Source organism: Megalops cyprinoides, chromosome 13, assembly GCF_013368585.1.
Source record: "Megalops cyprinoides isolate fMegCyp1 chromosome 13, fMegCyp1.pri, whole genome shotgun sequence".
Taxonomy (NCBI): domain Eukaryota; kingdom Metazoa; phylum Chordata; class Actinopteri; order Elopiformes; family Megalopidae; genus Megalops; species Megalops cyprinoides.
Genome location: NC_050595.1, coordinates 24,035,688 through 24,054,079, shown reverse-complemented (window position 1 = coordinate 24,054,079; position 18,392 = coordinate 24,035,688). Strand labels below are relative to the sequence as shown.

General features: G+C 46.5%; 1 protein-coding gene across 1 annotated transcript in view; it reads left to right on the top strand.

Moving 5' to 3' along the window:
* The window catches only part of efl1 (elongation factor like GTPase 1), a 66,955-nt gene extending 49,453 nt beyond the window's left edge, over positions 1–17,502 (top strand). Inside the window, exons 18-20 of the mRNA XM_036543998.1 lie at positions 5,782–6,764; positions 9,326–9,510; positions 16,529–17,502. Of these exons, the coding sequence (XP_036399891.1) occupies positions 5,782–6,764; positions 9,326–9,510; positions 16,529–16,717 (1,357 nt within the window). The 3' untranslated portion in view covers positions 16,718–17,502. The remainder of the gene's footprint in view (positions 1–5,781; positions 6,765–9,325; positions 9,511–16,528) is intronic.
* The last annotated feature ends 890 nt before the right edge of the window (positions 17,503–18,392 follow it).

The following is an 18,392-nucleotide window of genomic DNA, read 5'->3' as shown; positions in this document are numbered from 1 at the left end:
AAAACCACTGTTCTGGTCTCATACCTAATAATGCACAAGCAAGCAGAAACCATTTCGCGTGATAGTGTATGCTACTTAATAGATGCAGCTGATATGTGTAAAATGGGTCCCTGGCGCAGAACTGTGTGTCCCTGACACTGTACTGCTGAAATGGATCTGGGCTTCATTATTCAGAAGAGCAGTAAATTACTAACCTGAAATTCCCAGACTGCATCAGGTTGGTATGTAATCAGATCCTCCAGTGGCTTCACCCGGTGGAATCAGAACTGGAAGGTCGATTGTTCTTTGAAGATGATGTTCGTGAACCTGTCTGAAGGTTTTTTTAGACATCATTTCACATTTACGAGGCAAAGAGTGAGAAAAATGCATAAGCCCCAGTATCTTTAATAGCTTTGTCTGATGTGAGTGTCAGATAACCAACTGCTTTCGCTCAATTTCATGGACGTCCCACAGATCGAAAGAGGTATCTAAGCATTTCGTACATATATATAGTGGAATGACCTTTTGTGAGGACACATGGAAAGTCTTGTGTTTCTTTTAACATCCAACAGGATAACCATCTTGAGCCTCCTTAAACTTAAATAGAAATCAAGATGGGAGATGTGCATACCATCCACTTGAGCAATCGCAGACATCCAGTCCAAAGTCAGCGAAGTCACCGCAGTATATACTTCAAAAAACGGTCCAAGGCATGCATTTCATTGAACATAAAACCCTGTGAGTGAGGGTGGTGACTTCTGTGATAATTTGCCGCAGCAAGGAAATAACAGAGCCAATTCAGGTAATCGAGTGTTTGCAACAAAAAGAAAAATCCCCTCACTTCGGCCACTGCTTTAGAGGACATAACATTTAATGATTATACATTTATGCCATTTGCCTCATTGGAAAGAAAAAATAAAATCAATCTTCATGAAAGTCAGAGTAATCTCTCAAGGCCTGATGAAATTTTAATAATGCAAGGATCAGAAATGAGGTGAAGATTCAGCTTTGTTATAGGATTCCATAGGGGATTCCTGCAAGACCGTACCCCTCATAACCAATTTAATTTGAAATGAATTCTGTTAAGGATATCTTTTACGTATGGACTTTGTAGTGTTCACAAATGAGTGGGTCTATCAGTAACCGAAAAACATTCATTTTTAGGTTAACGTTTCAGCAATTTTTTCCCTATTATAAAATGTACGGCTTTGTCTTGATGTGCAGACTAAATCATTTTTAAATGCATGAATGATGGAGAGGATTGTCTCAGATATGTACGGTACAGAGTAACCCACTTAAATTTTGCCAAAATAATTACTGCCAAATTTCAGAACCTTTAATCAGGGTGTTTTTCTATGCCACTGCAAATTATAATAAAGGCAAACTTTTTTTACTCCACGTTGGAAATGTTTGTACATTGTACAAATTCCAGAAATACAAGTGATATTATCAATAAATGCAGTGGTACTATCAATATCTTGTTGCCTTCACGGTTCTAAATACTCTTATTTCCAGAATTATGCATTAATTATTGTATAGATTTAAACTGGCTGGAAAAAAAACATTGCACATGTAAAATTTCAGTGCACAGAAACTAAGAATACTACATTGATAGGTGGGTAGTTATGCCCTCAACACACAGGTTCCTGGACACTATGGGTTAAATTCTGCGTTGCCTGCACAGATACATAGTTGAGCAAAACCTCGCTTGTTAACTCTTCTAACAGGCATTGCTCTTGTCTTCTTTTCCAGAAAACAGTACAGTGTAAATATGAGCTTGAATGTTGGTGAAATATGTCTTGGACCAAGAACAGACACAAGTATATGTATCTATACACTTACACAGTGTAAGAATTTTCATAGGTGAAATGTGGGTGTAGCTGCTTTTAAAAGCAGTTCAAAATGTGAAGGCATTGAGTTAAAAACTTGAATGTAACATCCAAACTTATGAGGTATGCAGTGTGATTTTTTAAAACAAATCTAACTGTCTGGATAATGAAGTATAGTGCACACATATATTAACAAGGCTTTATATTTATTTGGACGTTAAGGCCCATTTGTCTGATGAAAAATAGCCGCAGTGACTCGATATGCTTATTTTCTGTGAACGCACAGGTTTGATTAACTGAAATTGGTGCTCGAATGGCACAAGGGCAGGGAATGAAATCCCCTTCTTTCTCTGGAGGGACTGCTTTCGGGCAGGTGACCAAGCTGCAGGAGACGGTGTGGAAAAAAGCGGTGCAGCTGAATTGGGCAGAGATAAAAGCGAGCGGCGAGAGGACTTCACTCGGCTGTCGGCTCACACTTTCAGAAGTATAGCGCTTGCGCTCTGTGAAGTCAGAATCATTTCCACTGGCAGCAAGCTGCAAAAACAGAACGAAGTGGAGGCATTAAAGGACTTGTTAGTAATTAGCGAAACAAGCCCTTCTGTAGATTGCAGCGCTCTTTGCAGTGCTACTGTTTTCAAAGTCACACACCAGCCATTTAGTCATTTTTTAAAACAGTGACATTAAATGGGTGTTTAGTCACATGAATCAGCCTCTTTGTTCGGCTCAGAAAATGTCACAGTTCTAGCACATTTACAATGTGGTCTGTAATTTAAGGAGTTTGATTTTTAAGATTCTGTTATGTTCTCATTCATATTCCCCTCACATAAAAAAAAAAAAAATCTGCCTCCAGTGAGACTGGTCCTTGACATGTTTTGATCTTCAGTACTGGATGTGACAGTTTGATCAAACTTAGCGCACATATGCTTCTTTCAAGGGGAAAAGTTTATAGTCACACTGATTTTTGCCAAGATGTGTGTTTTTTTATACTGCCTGCTAGTAGTTTTTACACTGTGCAGCTAGTGTGAGAAGAGCAGGGCAAAAAAATGTGCACTGTTTACGGTCCTTCATGTTTTTGGTAGAGCTTTGTTATTGATTGACACTAGCACTTTCACGCACTGTTACTTTGATTAAAGGCAGGGTTTTAGTTAAGCACTTGTCTGGTGCCAAGCAAGGTTAGCCTCTTTGCTTTTAAGCGGAGGAAATGTGCTGAGTGGACAGATTCACCCCTCTCCTGAAGTCTCTTAACTTCTGTAATGTTTCAGCAGTTATTGTTCCCTTGTAGCTTTTGCCCTGACTTCCCCAGTGGTGTGTTTGTAAATGCACCCTCTCCCGGCCCAACCCCTGCGAGCTGTTGTAAGCATGTGGAAATGGAAATGTTATGGCCAAATTGATTTTCTTTGTAAGCACCGCACTTGTATTGAAGAAACCACAAAGGGAAACTTAGGGCTAAAAAATGTGCATGCTATCCCAATGCGCGGAGACTTCGGCTGTGCAACGTCCTCGCAGGCACTCGTGTAACTCAGGGACCGAGGTGAAAAGAATCGCAGAGCCCGTGTAGAATGGAATTTGTGTCAGTTAAAGCTGTCAGGTCCCCGCAGGCCCAGCACAGATCCAAAAGGGTCATCACATGACCTGCACTGGTTCTTGTCAGCTCACACCAGTCAAAGCTGTTTGGCAATCAACTAGAGATGTGTGCTACACCACGTAGGAGATATCCAGGAGAGCAGGGCCCCTGTGGACCTGTAGCTGACAGCCTTGGGCGGCAGGGCAGACGGGGTTCTTGAGACTTTACGGTCAGCGCGTTCGCTGGTGCTAACTTGATAACTACATGTAGTCACGCTTAGTAAGGTGAGTTAAAGACATCACAGCCAGCACTGTGTTGGTGCAGTGATACACAGCAGATCTCCCTGCCTGACAGTCAGACTGGCCTCTGGCTGTTCAGCCCTCAGAAAGAGGTCAGCCGCTCAGGAGACGCATTACTGTGACATCACATGCCGCAAAGGTGCCTCCTTTTTTTTTTTTTTTTTTTATAAAGTAGGTCAACTGTCAGGTCACATGACCTTGTCCAAGTTAAATCACAAATTGACATGTATTGAGCTTATCTGTGTGTGTATGATGTGTAGGATAGGAAGGAATGTAGATGTAATTGTTCCAATTTTACAAATTACTTTTTAGTTGTAAACAAAAGATTACCATTTATTTTTTTAATGGGCCTCATAATCAGCACAACATTACTTTAGCAGAGGTTGAGTGGCCGTCTGTATTGACATGACCCACAAGAGAAGAGTTTGCTTTCTTGCCATGGTAATAAGGCGCTTTGTGTTCATGTTATATGAGTGTAGTAACTTTTTTTTTTTTACTGGAGATGATGTTCGAGAGCAGCAAGCGAAGCGTTAGAAGTGGGACCGCAACAGCGGCCGTAAAACGAAGGCCCTGCCCAAAGCAAGCGGACTGTGGCTGAACTAAATTTAACAATAACAACGTGTGACTGTTTGCTATTGTAACCCTACCACCGCCCCCCAATTCAAATGACTGTACAGTTGCAATAAGCTTAAGTAGCGAAATAAATACTCCAATCCCAGTTGTAAGTCTTGTTCCAATTTACAGAGTAGCGGTAGCTAGTGAGCCGCAGGTGCTTCGCGCTCGGCATGAAGGCGGGGGAAGCCGTGTGGAGACCGAATGATGGACGCGGGTTTTCGTAACGCTGTTATTGATGGCTCCGTGTTTATCGGCGTTGCCAGTGAGGTTCACATTATGGTAATGTGACGCAGCCTTCAGTCAGCGGCGCGTCGGTGAGCAGCTAAGTTATCGTAGCCAAAGTAATCTGCGCACTTTCTGCCCCTCGCCAACTTTCAGTGAGGGCTCGCGGAGCATTTATTTTACTTTAATCAGAAGTAATGACATGTAAATTCACTTCGAGGCATTCGCTTTGGGTCTTCCTTTGAATAAATCAGTACATTATTTGTGTGTGTCTGTTTGTGTGTGTGTGTGAGTGTGTGTATTCTAGTTTCGAAAACATATATTTCCAGAGTCCTTTCAATGCCAGCGTTCATAAAACTTGGAGGTCTTGTTAAAGCATTGAAGAACTATGGAAAGGTCTCTAGTGCAGCGATTTAGAGAACTTTGCACTGCAGGGTACTGTGGGTACGTCCATGAGTCCTAGGTGTCACAGGATGTCCTGCTAACCCTCACCTAGGTGACAGATTACGCTCGCCTGGATAGTATGGCAGTTGCGAGACGTGTCTAGAGTACATTCTGCAAAGGATTAGCTGGTTTTCAACCTGTTTCATGACTGTCTGTCTCTAAATGGATTAGAAAAAGCCTCCTTATAGTTGTCTCAAAGTGGATAGCAGGATTGTCTGTTCTGTCTGCTCCAGTTAAACCAGACCTATTAGCGATGAGTCCCGACGGTCATTATTAACTTAATTGTGTGTGTGTGTGTGGGGGGGGGGGTGCACCATGTCTGTTTGTCTATGTTTCAATTTAAACAATTGTAGTAATACTAAAGAAATTGGATTTAGTTTTATCGCTCCTCACTGTAATGTAATATAGTCATTCTTGAGTGTTTGAATACTTTGTGGGGAAAATGTTTGTATGGCTTAGGTCTGGACTCCCCACAGCCACAGACGCAAACACACATACTGCCCTTAATATTTTAATGCTGCACAGACTAACCAGGTGAGTGATATAAGATCTAGAGCAAAGACGGGGCTTATATCATTTTTATTTGCTGAAAAGCCTTTTTAACTAAAAGGCAGAAACATGTTTTTATCATTTATGTTGACAATAAAAAGGCAAAGGATTTTTTGGCACACAGATGCTATAAATCCTCGTCTCTGAATGCATTTTAAAATGAGGTATTCATCCTGACTGAAAAAGAGTCAGGAAAAAAAGGAATGCTTTTGTTGACAGAAGGGAATGGTGGAAAAAAAAAAAGCAGCCCGGTGATTTATTATTTTTTTCCTCTCCTCAGATTCGCCAAAATAGAGATAAGCGCCTCCAAACCAATTATCCCGTTTCGGGAGACGGTGATCCGGCCACCCAAAGTGGACATGGTGAATGAGGAGCTCGGCAAGCAGCAGAAGGTGGCCGTGATCCACCAGGCGAAGGAGGAGCAGCCCAAGGGACCCGAGGGGATCCAGGTGGATTCCGGCGGCCTCGTCACGCTCACCACCCCCAACAAGCTGGCCACCATCGGGGTCAGGGCCCTGCCGCTTCCTGAGGAAGCCACCCGGCTGCTGGAGAGCAGCGGCGACCTCATCCGAACAATGGAGCAGTTCAATCTGTCCATAAAGGAGGGGAAGGCCCTGGAGATCAACCAGAAGACCTTGGAGTCCATCCGGGAGCTGAAGGAGAGCCTGGAGGCGCACCTGCAGGGGCGGAGGTGGAGGAACGCCGTCAACCGCATCTGGTCCTTCGGCCCGCGCCGGTACGGGCCAAACGTGTTACTGAACAACCTGGAGGGCTACCAGCGGCCCTCGGTGTGGCAGTGCCTGGAGAAGGAGAGGCCCGAGGCCGGCGCCTACAGGGACTTCGACAACAGCGTGGTGAGTGGCTTCCAGCTGGCCACGCTGGCGGGCCCCATGTGCGAGGAGCCGCTCATGGGCGTCTGCTTCTCCGTGGAGAGGTGGGACTTGAAGGTCCCCGCCCTGCCCTCCCACCAGGACTCGGTGGAGGAGGAGCTGTCCCAGGATGCACTGGGGCCGCCTGACTCGAGCGGCGACTTGGCGCCGTCCCAGCAGGAGGCGCGCGACGCGGACGCCGCCGCCGCCGCCCCCGGTGCCGGCCAGGGCAGGCGCAGGAACGAGGCGGCCGCCGCAGACTGCTACGGCCCCATCTCCGGCCAACTCATTGCTGCAGTCAAAGAGGCCTGCCGACACGCCTTCCAGGCCAAGCCCCAGCGCCTCATGGCCGCCATGTACACCTGTGAGATCATGGCCACCGCGGAAGTGCTCGGTAAGAAGGGAAAAAAATCCTATTTACCAGCTGCCAGGTCAAACGTACACAGCCAAAACAGGAGGCTCATAATCACTGAAAAGTTCTTTTTGTACAGACCAGCTGCTGCCGATAGTGAACTTTATTTTGCAGTGTGAATAGCTTACTTAACGGTTTTAATGAATTGCATTATTCCTACAGATGAGAAACAGCAGACTGGTGTATTTAACTCTTTTGCAGGTATTTCTCTGGCTACACCTACCTGTGTCCCTGAATTTCCTCTCCCACACATTGTACTATGATTGTTTCACATAGTTTTCTTAAACATGATACTTGTGTACACAGTAATATTTAAAGGTTAAAAGATATTTTTTGAGACTCTCATTCTCTAGGTTATCAGTTGTAAAACTCACTTGCATTGTTGTCAGACTCCATTTCCAGAACAAAAGCCTGGTTAGTAAACTTAGGTTGACAGAATCAACGCAGCACATTAGCTAACATTAGCAGAGTTGCCCTGTTGCAGCAACCTGCTGGCTAATCCGGCTAGGATCTCACCCGCTCCTTTGCCAGAGGTGGACAAGGCAGAAAAAATACTGCCCTTCTTCCTGAGCCAATCAGATTGCAGCATTCGCAGAATTCCGTTTGCTCAAACACTAAGAAAAGAGTGAAAGGAAATTAGAGTAATCCCTAGAGCAAATGTTGATTTCTGTTTAACATTTTTTGCCTGTTAAGGGTTTTTCCCCATCTTTGGTTACATGTCTGTGGAAACGATTGGCTGCTCACGGCGTACAGGAAATAGTTTTCAGCATTCCTAATTGAAGCTGCTGTGGAACACTTCTGTTCGAGTGCAGTGATGTCATTCCTCAAAGATGTGCAACAAAGGGCAACTGTCTCCTGAACATGCTTGCCCTGATATGAATCGATCTGTTGGGGTATTCAGATCCTACCCTCCTGAGATTAGATAACCTCTCAGAAAATCGAATCCTTTCCAGACTGAATCGGACTGCAGCCTTGAGCCCGCGAGGGTCTCTGTGCAAGGCCGTGGTTACATGGATAATTCATTGTAAATTACTGCGTGATCCATCATTTTTTAATGTTACTGCCATTAAAAAGAGAGAATATTCCAGATTCGTCTCTGGAAAGGAGCGGAACTTGAGAGATTGCTGGCTATTGTTTCCACAATCATTGTGGAAAATTAGAACAGGCTAAACGACTTGGAATGACATTAAAATCTCCTCACCAGCTGCTGTGTCATTACGTGCATATGAGACAGGCACAATCACTGAACTTCTCAAAAGGGCATTGACAACAGCAACACAGCAGTGATTAATTGTGATTTGCAGTCGTGACAAGTAATATTACAAGCAGAATTTAATTTCATATTGTTTCACAAGATTTGAAAGGGAACACCTTATCCCCAGTTATGAAAGTATTTTATAACTTTTTTTAAAATATAGTGCATTTTGTACAAGGTTGAGAAAGGCTCTGCATACAGAGTAACAGAACGAGGCATTCAGCAGCTGTCTCCTTGTCAGAGGGGAAGGGGTCAGGGACAGCTATCACTGCATGTCAACAGCCATTATTTCAGGGCTTAGCTCATCACTTCCACAAATTATCATTCCCATCACCCCTCGCAGGGGGGTCGAATGTCCGCACCTCCGGCTATTTTTAAAGCCATTGTTCGCAGATGGAGCGCTACGTCCGAAAGTGTTTTCTTTATTAAAATATTAATATGGGATTCATAAATTATGGGGAAAAAAAGTTTTTTTTCTTATGCTTAGTTAGTCGATTTGTACTTGATCAATCAAGTGTTAATTTTTCCAACGTGGAGGCGATATTGCCGAAGGTCCTGCTACAGTGGCGTCAGATCATTGTCACGAGCGTAGAAAGGCCATTCACACAGGAGTAGCTGTTTTGTCACATTTATAAGAGACCCCACACTTGCGAGTTTTCAAGCAAACCAAAACCAGATCAGTAAGGTGAAAAGCCAGATAAGCCGAATGAATCCTGAGTGTTAAGTGTTAAGCCTGTGTACTCAGTTTGTACTTGTTTTTGACCATTAGCCCACAAGCTGCATTGGGTTGCATTTTAAGTTAATGCACCAGGCTGGAATTCCGTCCACCAAAGGAGGAGACTGCCACAGCAATCACTTAATTATTACCATTTCAGTTAAGCCTGAATATGCCTCTGTTGATGAAAGAAATGACTCTGTCTGTGATCTGAAGAGGAAGAGACTGGTACAATAGACCCTCAGGACTCCCACCTCTCCGATGCTTCCTGGTGTCTTTGTTCCTAATGTGGAGTGATGCCCACACATTGAGAGTTTATCTGCTGCCAGGAACTGCAGTTTTTATTGTTTATGATTATGGGTATGAGTCTGCGGTCATAATTTCTGTGCTGTTGATTCTGTAGTTTGATGGCTCGCAATGATTAGAAATATTTCAAGGCTGCCAAAAAACACCATAGATAGACTCAAGGTTGGTTGTAGTAGTGCCAGGGGGCTCCTCGCTGGTTACTCAGTGATAAGCAGTGACTAGCGCTGGTTAGAGGCGTCTGAACGTCTGAACACTTCTGTCTCCCAGGTCGCGTGTACGCTGTCCTGTCCAAGAGGGAGGGCCGGGTGCTGGCGGAGGAGATGAAGGAGGGCACGGAAATGTTCATCATCAAAGCCGTGCTGCCGGTGGCCGAGAGCTTCGGGTTCGCCGACGAGATCAGGAAGCGCACCAGCGGCCTGGCCAGTCCGCAGCTGGTCTTCAGCCACTGGGAGGTGAGTGCAATACCCAGAGTACCTCTACACTGCAGTCACTGGGAGGTAAATGCCATAGCCGTAGTACATCTGCACTGCACACCGTGGGAAGAGCCGGTATATGACTGTGCTAGTATGTCTGCAGCTACACTTTATTGACTACTATGAGAGCGCGCTGCAGCATACAGCTATAACTGCTGTAACTCAGCCACTGAGAGGTTAATGCACTGCCCAGTCTACAGCTATAACTAAGTCACTGGGAGGTCTGTGTGTGAGCGTGTGTCTGGCTACATGGGAGCTTATGAAGGAAAGCCTGTTTGGGTCATTTCCCCCCCCATTCTCTGATCAATAGCACAACACAGCCAACATGATGTCGTTTCAATGACAGACAACACTGGGGCATAGCAAAAACCGCCATGAGGGTTTGCGATCCGGCGGAATGGAACTCTTAGCATTCTGGAATAACACATCCTTTGAAGTGGGCACTGCGGATCGATAAGCCCGCACTCGAAAACAAAAACAGCGTACAGGCATAATAACGGCATAGCAAGTTATTGGATAGAGATGCAGGACTTTGGACTGCGTGGCTATTGACTCTGAGGCTTAAGCGTATTGATGTATGGCTGGAAAGAAGTAAACACATGACAGTGACGGCGGGCTGTGTTTTTTTGGGTCATGTCAGTATTGATCCGTCCCTGTCGCCCGTATCACTAATGCTGATTTAGGCAAATCGCGCTTCTTTTTGCTCTGCTCTAGTGCACCGTACGCTGAAATTCCCATCGACACGGTGTTAGTTGACATAGTAAGAGTGTAACGTGTGGACGTTTTGCTTGTGTAACCCCAAAGACCGTTTCAGCTTTTTTTGTCAGCCATTCCAGCAGCGTATCACTTCAGTCCAGTGGTTTGAAAGCTGGGATGTGGATTTGAGTGTGTTTTGACTCCGGTCTTTACAGCAGGAGGTTTGTGGCTTAGGCTCTGGCAATCAGAAGTTCTTCTGTCAGACAGTCCATATTTTTAACGGGCTACCTTTTCGACTTGATTTGCAACAGGTTTGGAGCACAAGGAGAGAGCTCCGTGTATCCGTCTCATTCAAACCCAGACTCAGACTGGCACTCCTGCCGTTGAGGTCTATGGTCAGGAAGGTCAGGTTAGCACGCCCAGCCTGTAATTTTCGAGCGCCCAGAGAAGACGCGGCCCATAAGGAGCTGGACACGAGCTGACCCACACTGACCAGGGCCCCCCCCACACACACACACACACACACACACACACACACACACACACACGCCCCCGCCCCCACCCCCACCCCCACCCAAGCTGCGAAGTTTGTGAATTAAACATGACTGACGGTCAGTGCAGGGACTGGGGCCTGTAATTAGATTGCTTCCACTGGGGTAAGAGAGGATCAAAGCCGACAGAGACCACATGTGCCGAGGAATTATACCTGCCTTTGGCTGCGGCGCTGAGGCCGGCGTGCTCTGTGCCATATGGTCCCCGCGTCACTCCGGGTAGCGGGTCACTCTGTCTGACACGTCCACCGAAAGTTACAGGGCGACCCTGATATTAATAGCCTGGTTCGCCGCTGCTCTTTCCGTATTTTTAACCGCACTGCTTTCTTAATGTGGCATCGTTGCGTGTTTATTTGCCCTTTTTTATGTGCCACAGAAGCTTCCTGCGCAGTCAGTGTTGATCTTTCCTTTCATCTGCAGTCGTTACAAACTTTTTAGTATTTGACAGGGTTGCTGTGTTAATATGCTTTGAAGGTCAAATCTGGTCAATTACAAGCAATGAACTGTCAGTGGTTTTACCCACGTTGTCTTTATCTCAAAACATGTTTACTCCTGATTGAATTATCAAATTTAATTTTGATTAAGTCCAGTAGAAGAGTCTGTCATAAACACTTACGAGGGCTGATAAACTGTGAGATAGTGATTTTCACTCACTCATTAAAGCTTATAGGTCCAAATTGTCCTATTAGCATTAATGGGCCGATGTGAAGTTGCAATCTAAGTTGCTATATTTCTCCCGATCCTGGTGGCAATCACATTACCGTGATGTGTTAATTAATTCCTTATCATTATTTATTGCATTAGTTCTCTAATATTGTTATGGGTGTGCATATGTAATGAAATCGCTTCTGCACCTACAACAAAGCAAAATATCTCTTTTACATATACATACACACACACACACACACACACACATCCATACCCACTACCACACACAACCACTCACACATACTCAGACACACACATGCACACACACACACACACACACACACACACACACACACACACAGAGCCATCCTCCCCACACACAGGCACACACATTCACACACCCCTATCCACTACCACACACAGCCACTCACACGCACACATTCAGACACAGACACAGACCAGACACACACACAGACACACACACACACACACACACACACACACACACACACACACACAAACGGCGCTAGCCTGAAGCTACATCCACTGTCAGAACAAAAGGTTCCTGTACAGCACCAGTAGTTTCTGTTCTTTCATGAACATTTTTCTCATTATCTCACAGAAAGGAAAAAAAGGTTTTGTCTCTCTCTCTCCAACACATTTGGGCGTTCATTCCCTGCTACAGTAGATTACTCAATTTAGAGTTAAGTAGGTATGTGGTTTTTTTTTTACTTGTGTAAATATATTTGTATCATTGTAGTGCTGTATAAAAATGCAGATTATGTTCAAAGTAGTAGTGGCAGTGAGATGCTTTGATGGCTCTTAAAAGCTTCTATCAGTCTGTGTTTCACACAAGATCTCGTGATTCCAGTTAAAGGCAGAGCTTGCAACAGTCCCTGTCCTTTTTATCCCATTATGTTACACTAAATATCTGTATCTTCTAGAAGTAGGAGCCCATATCACTCAGTGTAGACCATGGAGCAGCAAATCTACTTTTTCCCCTCAGTGAAGGTTAATGACATCAAAATGACCCGCACTCCAAAAATAGAAAACCCTGATAGGTCTGCTGTACTGAATCAATGTTCTGACCAGCCTCTTACCATTTCATAGGTCTACATGTTACAGTTGTGCTATTCAGTCTGTTGAGTTTTTTTTGGGGGGGGGGTTTATCACTGTGACACAGATAGTAGAATGTTACCCCCAATGTCTATCCTTGACCTAGCTTAGGAAAAAAAAAAGAAAAGAAAGTATCGCTTGGCCTTAAGGTACCGTCTATCACAGAAAATCCATGCTGCAAAAATAGCAGCAGCCCTTGCCTGAATCACCCTCTGTCACGTCGCTCCTTCCCAGAGACAAATTCATAAGCGTGGCTTTGATAATAAAGGCAGCGGAGAAATGACATATTTGTCAAATCTATTCAGCGAATGTGAGCGAGTGCGCTCCACAGTAATCACTGTCTGCAGCTACATGGGGCTGGAGTCTGAGGACGCGCTTGATCCGACCACAGGGTCACACAGTTCTCCGTGACACACATGACTCTAATCGCTGGCCTCGGCGCTTCCAGGACACACTTTGCTCCTGCTAAAAGGAGGGAATTAAATTGAATGTTTAATTCAGACCTTACACAGGATATTTTGTTGCTCGACGGGTTCTGGAATGCTTTAAATGGCGCATTTGTGTCCCGAAGAAAAGAGGCCTTATTGGAAATTCTTTTGACTTCTGATTCAAGACGCTGAAAGCTTAAACCCTTGTCTCTTTTGCTCGAGGGGAAAAAAAAAGGGCCGTTACCCCACATGCCCCCCCGAAGCACCCTGCTGCACAAACGTCTGCCATCAGCTCCACCGCTTCTCACTCTCCTCTTGACTCCTGCGCTGTGTTCTGGCCCTGCGGTGATCCGCAGGGCTCAGTGTCTTAAGGTCTGCTCAAGACCGACAGTGGAACAGAACCTGTTCCAAAATAACAGCATTCTGGCCCAGGCGAAAAGGAGTCGCGTTTGTCTTTATAAGTGGTAGATTGTTTAAAAAAGGACAAGTGCAGCTTATTTATCGCAGCACACTTCAGGTCTAAATGCATGTTTGTGGTCCATCTCTTCTGCAGCAGCTATGTGAAAGGGCTTCGTTTTGAAATGTACTTCATTAAGCGTTTGACAGTGTTATGTGTCAAGTGTTGAGGAACTGCAGTACACATTCTTGAGGATTTTAAAATCCTCTGTTATTTTTTCCCCAGGTACCTGTACACGTTCTGTTAAAGCGTTTCTGCTTTTCTTCTCTTTTTGTGTGTGTGTGTGTGTGTGTGTGGGGGGGGGGGGGGGGAGAGACAATGGTTTTCACAGATCATAATCTCGGTTTCCTTCTGTAGGTGCTCTGATGGATGTTTAACATCTGTAAGAGATTTTGACTCGCATTGTGTATTGAGTATTGATTTGAGTTTCTTGGCCCGCTCGGAGCCAGCTGCTGGAGCAATCAGACAGCCTGCGCTCAGTCCGGCTGACATGTGCGAGGGGAAAAAGAAGTTATTACAGGCACGAGTGCAATAAATCCGAGCCTGAGAATACCCTGTTTCTCCACCGGTCCTGATTTGAACATGCCTCTCACTGTTACAGTCGCGGAGAGCGATCGGCTCACCCGGCCCTTCAGGTGCCAGCCACACGGATGGCAATTAGACAGAAAGCTGATCTTCTGACCAGTCACATTTTATTAGCGCCGGCGAGGGCTGTCAGTGGTAATGTCACACGGAGTCCCATCATGCCTCTCTGCTGCCAGTTCGAACTCTCGGCGAGGGGTAATGGATAGAACGCCTTTCATCTCCCCCAGACTTGTCAGTCCTTCGGTGACAGCGGCTCAGACACGCGCTGTTCAGTCAGGTTAGAGTGCCGCTGTATCCCCCCCCCTCCCTCACACACACACACACACACACACACACATACCCGCCGTGCATGTGAGGCTCCCATTAGGCGGCACACGCGCCGCCGGCCCTCGCCTCGTTTCGCGGCGGCGCCTCCTGCCTCTCGCCTCCCGCCTTGCGAAGCCAAGCGACAGACAGGGCCGCTAATCAAGCGCCAGGGCCTGGAAGTGGCTCAAGTGTCCGCCGTTCCAGGTCAGCCTAATCTAATTGTCTGAGCCGCAACAAAGGCGGCGGTAATGAGGGCCGGGGCGGCACGCCGGGACGCGCCGCGGCCCCTCTGTCACACCGCGTGCGGCGCTCGCCGGCCGACGCCACGCCGTCCCTTAATTGCACCGCGCAGCCAGTGTCACTCGGCATTAGCGGCGTGAAGGATCCCTCTGCCTCGCCCCCCCAGCCGGGGCACACGCACAGGCCCATTGTCACCACTCCCTGTTTTGCGCTCGTTAGAAGTCGCCGTCTGATTTAAGCTGACGTTTTTTTTTTTCCTGCCGTTGTTTGGCAGCAGCTGTGACAATAATGACTCAGGAGAATGGTAATGCCGTAGTAATGAGGTCCGAAAAGTGCACCTTTAGTTCGTTTCGGCCTGTTGTGGCCTAATTTGACGAGTTTTTTTGTCTTTTCATTGATCCCAGCATTTGTCATGGATTACCAAGTTAATGGGGAATTGCAAATTGTTATTTACACAGACACGGAGAGCTCAGCTGTAGATGTGCAGTGTGTTTATGTTTTTTTAAAGGGCTTCCTTAACCGGGAGCATTCTGGGGTGAGCACACACAACCCCTGTGCCACATTCAGTGCAGATGAAAAGAAAAATGGCTTGTCACTCTCTGCCCCTTGCCTGGAGACATGCCTCACAGGCAGTACAGATGAGAAGAGAGTTGGTCAAAAGGAGGTAACCCAAGCCGCCCACACAGTAAAGCTGTGTAGAATAAGGAGGGGAGACGTGATGAAAGAGAGGTGTGCGGTGGGCCCCGGCTGCAGGCGCGGACATTCAATCCCACTGCGGTTTGAACCTGGCCTCCCCCCGCTCAAAGAACACCAGATGCATATGCCCCTCAAGCAGTGCCCCCTGGATGATTGTTGGTGAGAGGCACGGCTTTGCATTGTCCCAAATCTCGCCGTTGTTATCCCCGCCATCTGTCCTGTGGAAATTAGGCAGCTTGCGCCCTCGGCCTCCTGACCAGGTGCAAGGGCTCGCCTGAGCTGGTACTGTAATTGTACCCCCGGACTGCTGCGCGCGGTGGCGGTGAGGTCATAGCGTGAATGCTTTGTGCGGCGTGGCAGCCTGGCAGCAAGTCTTTTCTTCCCGCTGGAACAGCATGTCACAGCGCTTTACATAATGAGCCCTGTGTGCGGGGCGGCCGGGGTGTGAACCAGCGCCTCGGAGGACCCAAGTATAACTTCCCCATTGTTGGAAAAGTAAACGGTGGAACACCAGGGATCTGCTGCTGAGCTTAGCAGTCTCTCTTCCTGCCTCCCTGTTTTTCAGTCTCCCTCTCTTTGTCTCTCTCTCTCTCTCTCTCTCTGCCTTTCTCTTTCTCTCTATTCCTGCCTCTCTCCCTCTCTCTCTCCCTCTTCCCCCGTCTCTCTCTCTCTCTCTCTCTCTCTCCCTCTCTCTCTCTCTCTGTGTCTCTTCTTGCCTCTCTCTCTGTCTCTTTCTGTGGTCATCCCCTGACCACGCCTCCCCACCCACCCACCAGACTCCAGTAGGGCGAGCACTGCAGTCGTGGATGCCCTACTGGGTGTGAATTTCTCCTCTGGTTTATTGTTGTTTCACCGATGTAACAGGTCTTTTGGGGTTTTAGAATAATATCAAGGCTTAGTTCATTTTTCAAGTGAAAAGATCTTGAGCCCGCTAGATACGGAGGATAAAGTCCACTGGCTTTTCAGGTATCCCCGTTCCCCTCAGTGACATTCCGTTTGAGCTGAGGATATGCCCTTCTCTGCCAGGTGGAGATCTTTTCTGCTGACAGGCAGTTGGCAGTGTTAATCAGAGTGTGGCCTCTCTCTTTCTGTCTCTATTTCTCTCTCCCTTTTGCTGGATGTCTTGCTCTGTCTCTCTCTCTGTCATTCTTTCTTGCTCTCTCTCTGTTTCTCTATTTCTCTCTCCTCTGTCTTTATTTCATACTTTATTTCATCTCTCTCTCTTGCTCTCTATATATTTTTCATTTCCTCTCCTCTCTCCCTCTGTTTCACAGGTGATCTCCAGCGACCCGTTCTGGGTGCCCACCACGGAGGAGGAGTACCTGCATTTCGGCGAGAAGGCCGACTCCGCCAACCAGGCCCTGAAGTACATGAACGCCGTGCGCAAGCGCAAGGGGCTGTACGTGGAGGAGAAGATCGTGGAGCACGCCGAGAAGCAGAGGACACTCAGCAAAAACAAATAGACCTCACCCCGACGACGTCACAGCGCTGCTTTTACGGACCGGGACGACCAGATGCCTGTTTTAGCACAGCCAAGGGATCACAGTGGACATTCGCCATTATTTAATATTAATTTTTGAATTATTTATGAATTGTACAAAAAAAATGTTTATTTTCTCCTAGTTTGCTGTGATAGTTTCAGTGTTCAGGGTGTTGACTGATTTTCTCATAATTAGGGGAGTGGCCAGGTCGTACTGGCCCACAGTTGGTGCGAGTGTTGGGATTAGGCCCGGGTCTGATCTGCAGCTAATGACATCAGAGTGCCGAGGAGATTCCCCGGGTGGCGAGAAGTAGTTTTGATTCCTGAACTTTTGCTGCACGTTTGGGACATTTACTTGAAAGAGTCAGTTACAGTCATGCATAATTTAAGAGCTTTTCTGTTAAAATAACGTTCCAAATTTGGTAAAGAAAGTTCAGTCACTTGAATATTAATTCCGCTCTCTCCCAATTGAGTTTTATTATGCACGTTCTGAAGACTGGAATTTAATTTGGCAAACACAAATAGGACATAAATGCGAAATTAAAAGTGTTTTAATTATCGCCTGGGACAAATTCCGTCAAAATAAGCAGTCCTCTTGATCCAGCATTAGGCAGTAACTTCTGAAATAGGCCGCATTTTCTTTGATACACAGAAGAATGACAATGTGTTTTCAATAATAGAAAAAGCTGTTATTGCAGTGACCACAACCATTAAGACATTATTTTGAAACATTGAAAGAATAAAGTAAAAATGACATTTTGAAACACATGGATCTCTCATGTTGTGTTGAAAAGCATGAGTGAGCTTTGAATTTTTGCATTCAAATAATGAGTCTTAATTATATTTGATCTGAAGTAACAATGTTCAGATTTTTCACCCCTGTCCCCTCACTGTGCCTTTTATAAGAAGAGACTGTGGCATCTCTGCGTGGCAGTGTTCCCTCCCTTAACTGAATTGAAAGTGACCATGCACGATTTTTTTTTTCCTAGGGACCTGAACTGTAGAAGTCCTTCCGGGTAACAACCCTCCCCCTTCCACCATTTAGATAATGCGTTTAATTTTGCGGAACCAATGGGTCTAAATTGCAGAAAAGACAAAGCCTTTAGATAAGGCTGTCTGATGTGGTAGATAAACTCTTAACAGATGTAAGGGGGAAGTTCCGTTCTGATTTCACGACGATACGCTCCAGACATCATTAATGGATTACTCATTGTCGCAACGTGACGTGCGGAAGTGGGGGGTGGCGGGTGGCGGCGGGTGGCAGGAGAAGGGTCCCGTTTGTGTGGAGCGATTAAATTTTCAGCGTTTTGCCGCCGGCGTAAAAGATGGCACCCGTCCCCCCCCCCCCCCCCCCCCCCCAGAAGAACAAGGTGTGCGTTCTCGCTATGCTTTCACCTAGACAGAGAATGCCGTTTCCTCCATTTCCCAATCCACGGTTGTGTGTCCGTCGTGCTGAATCGCCCTGCTCGCCCCGTTAGGGGACTTGCGGGGCCAGAGGGAGGACAGCGGAGAGATGGGAGGTGGTTATCAGAGGAAACGATCTCGCGGAAGAAAACCAAATGAGAGGGCAGCCAGGCTGCTTCACCCAGAGCTGCGCAGCCCGCCCGGCCACCAGCTCAGAAGCCCGTAACACGAAACCCACACAGCGGAGGTCAGGC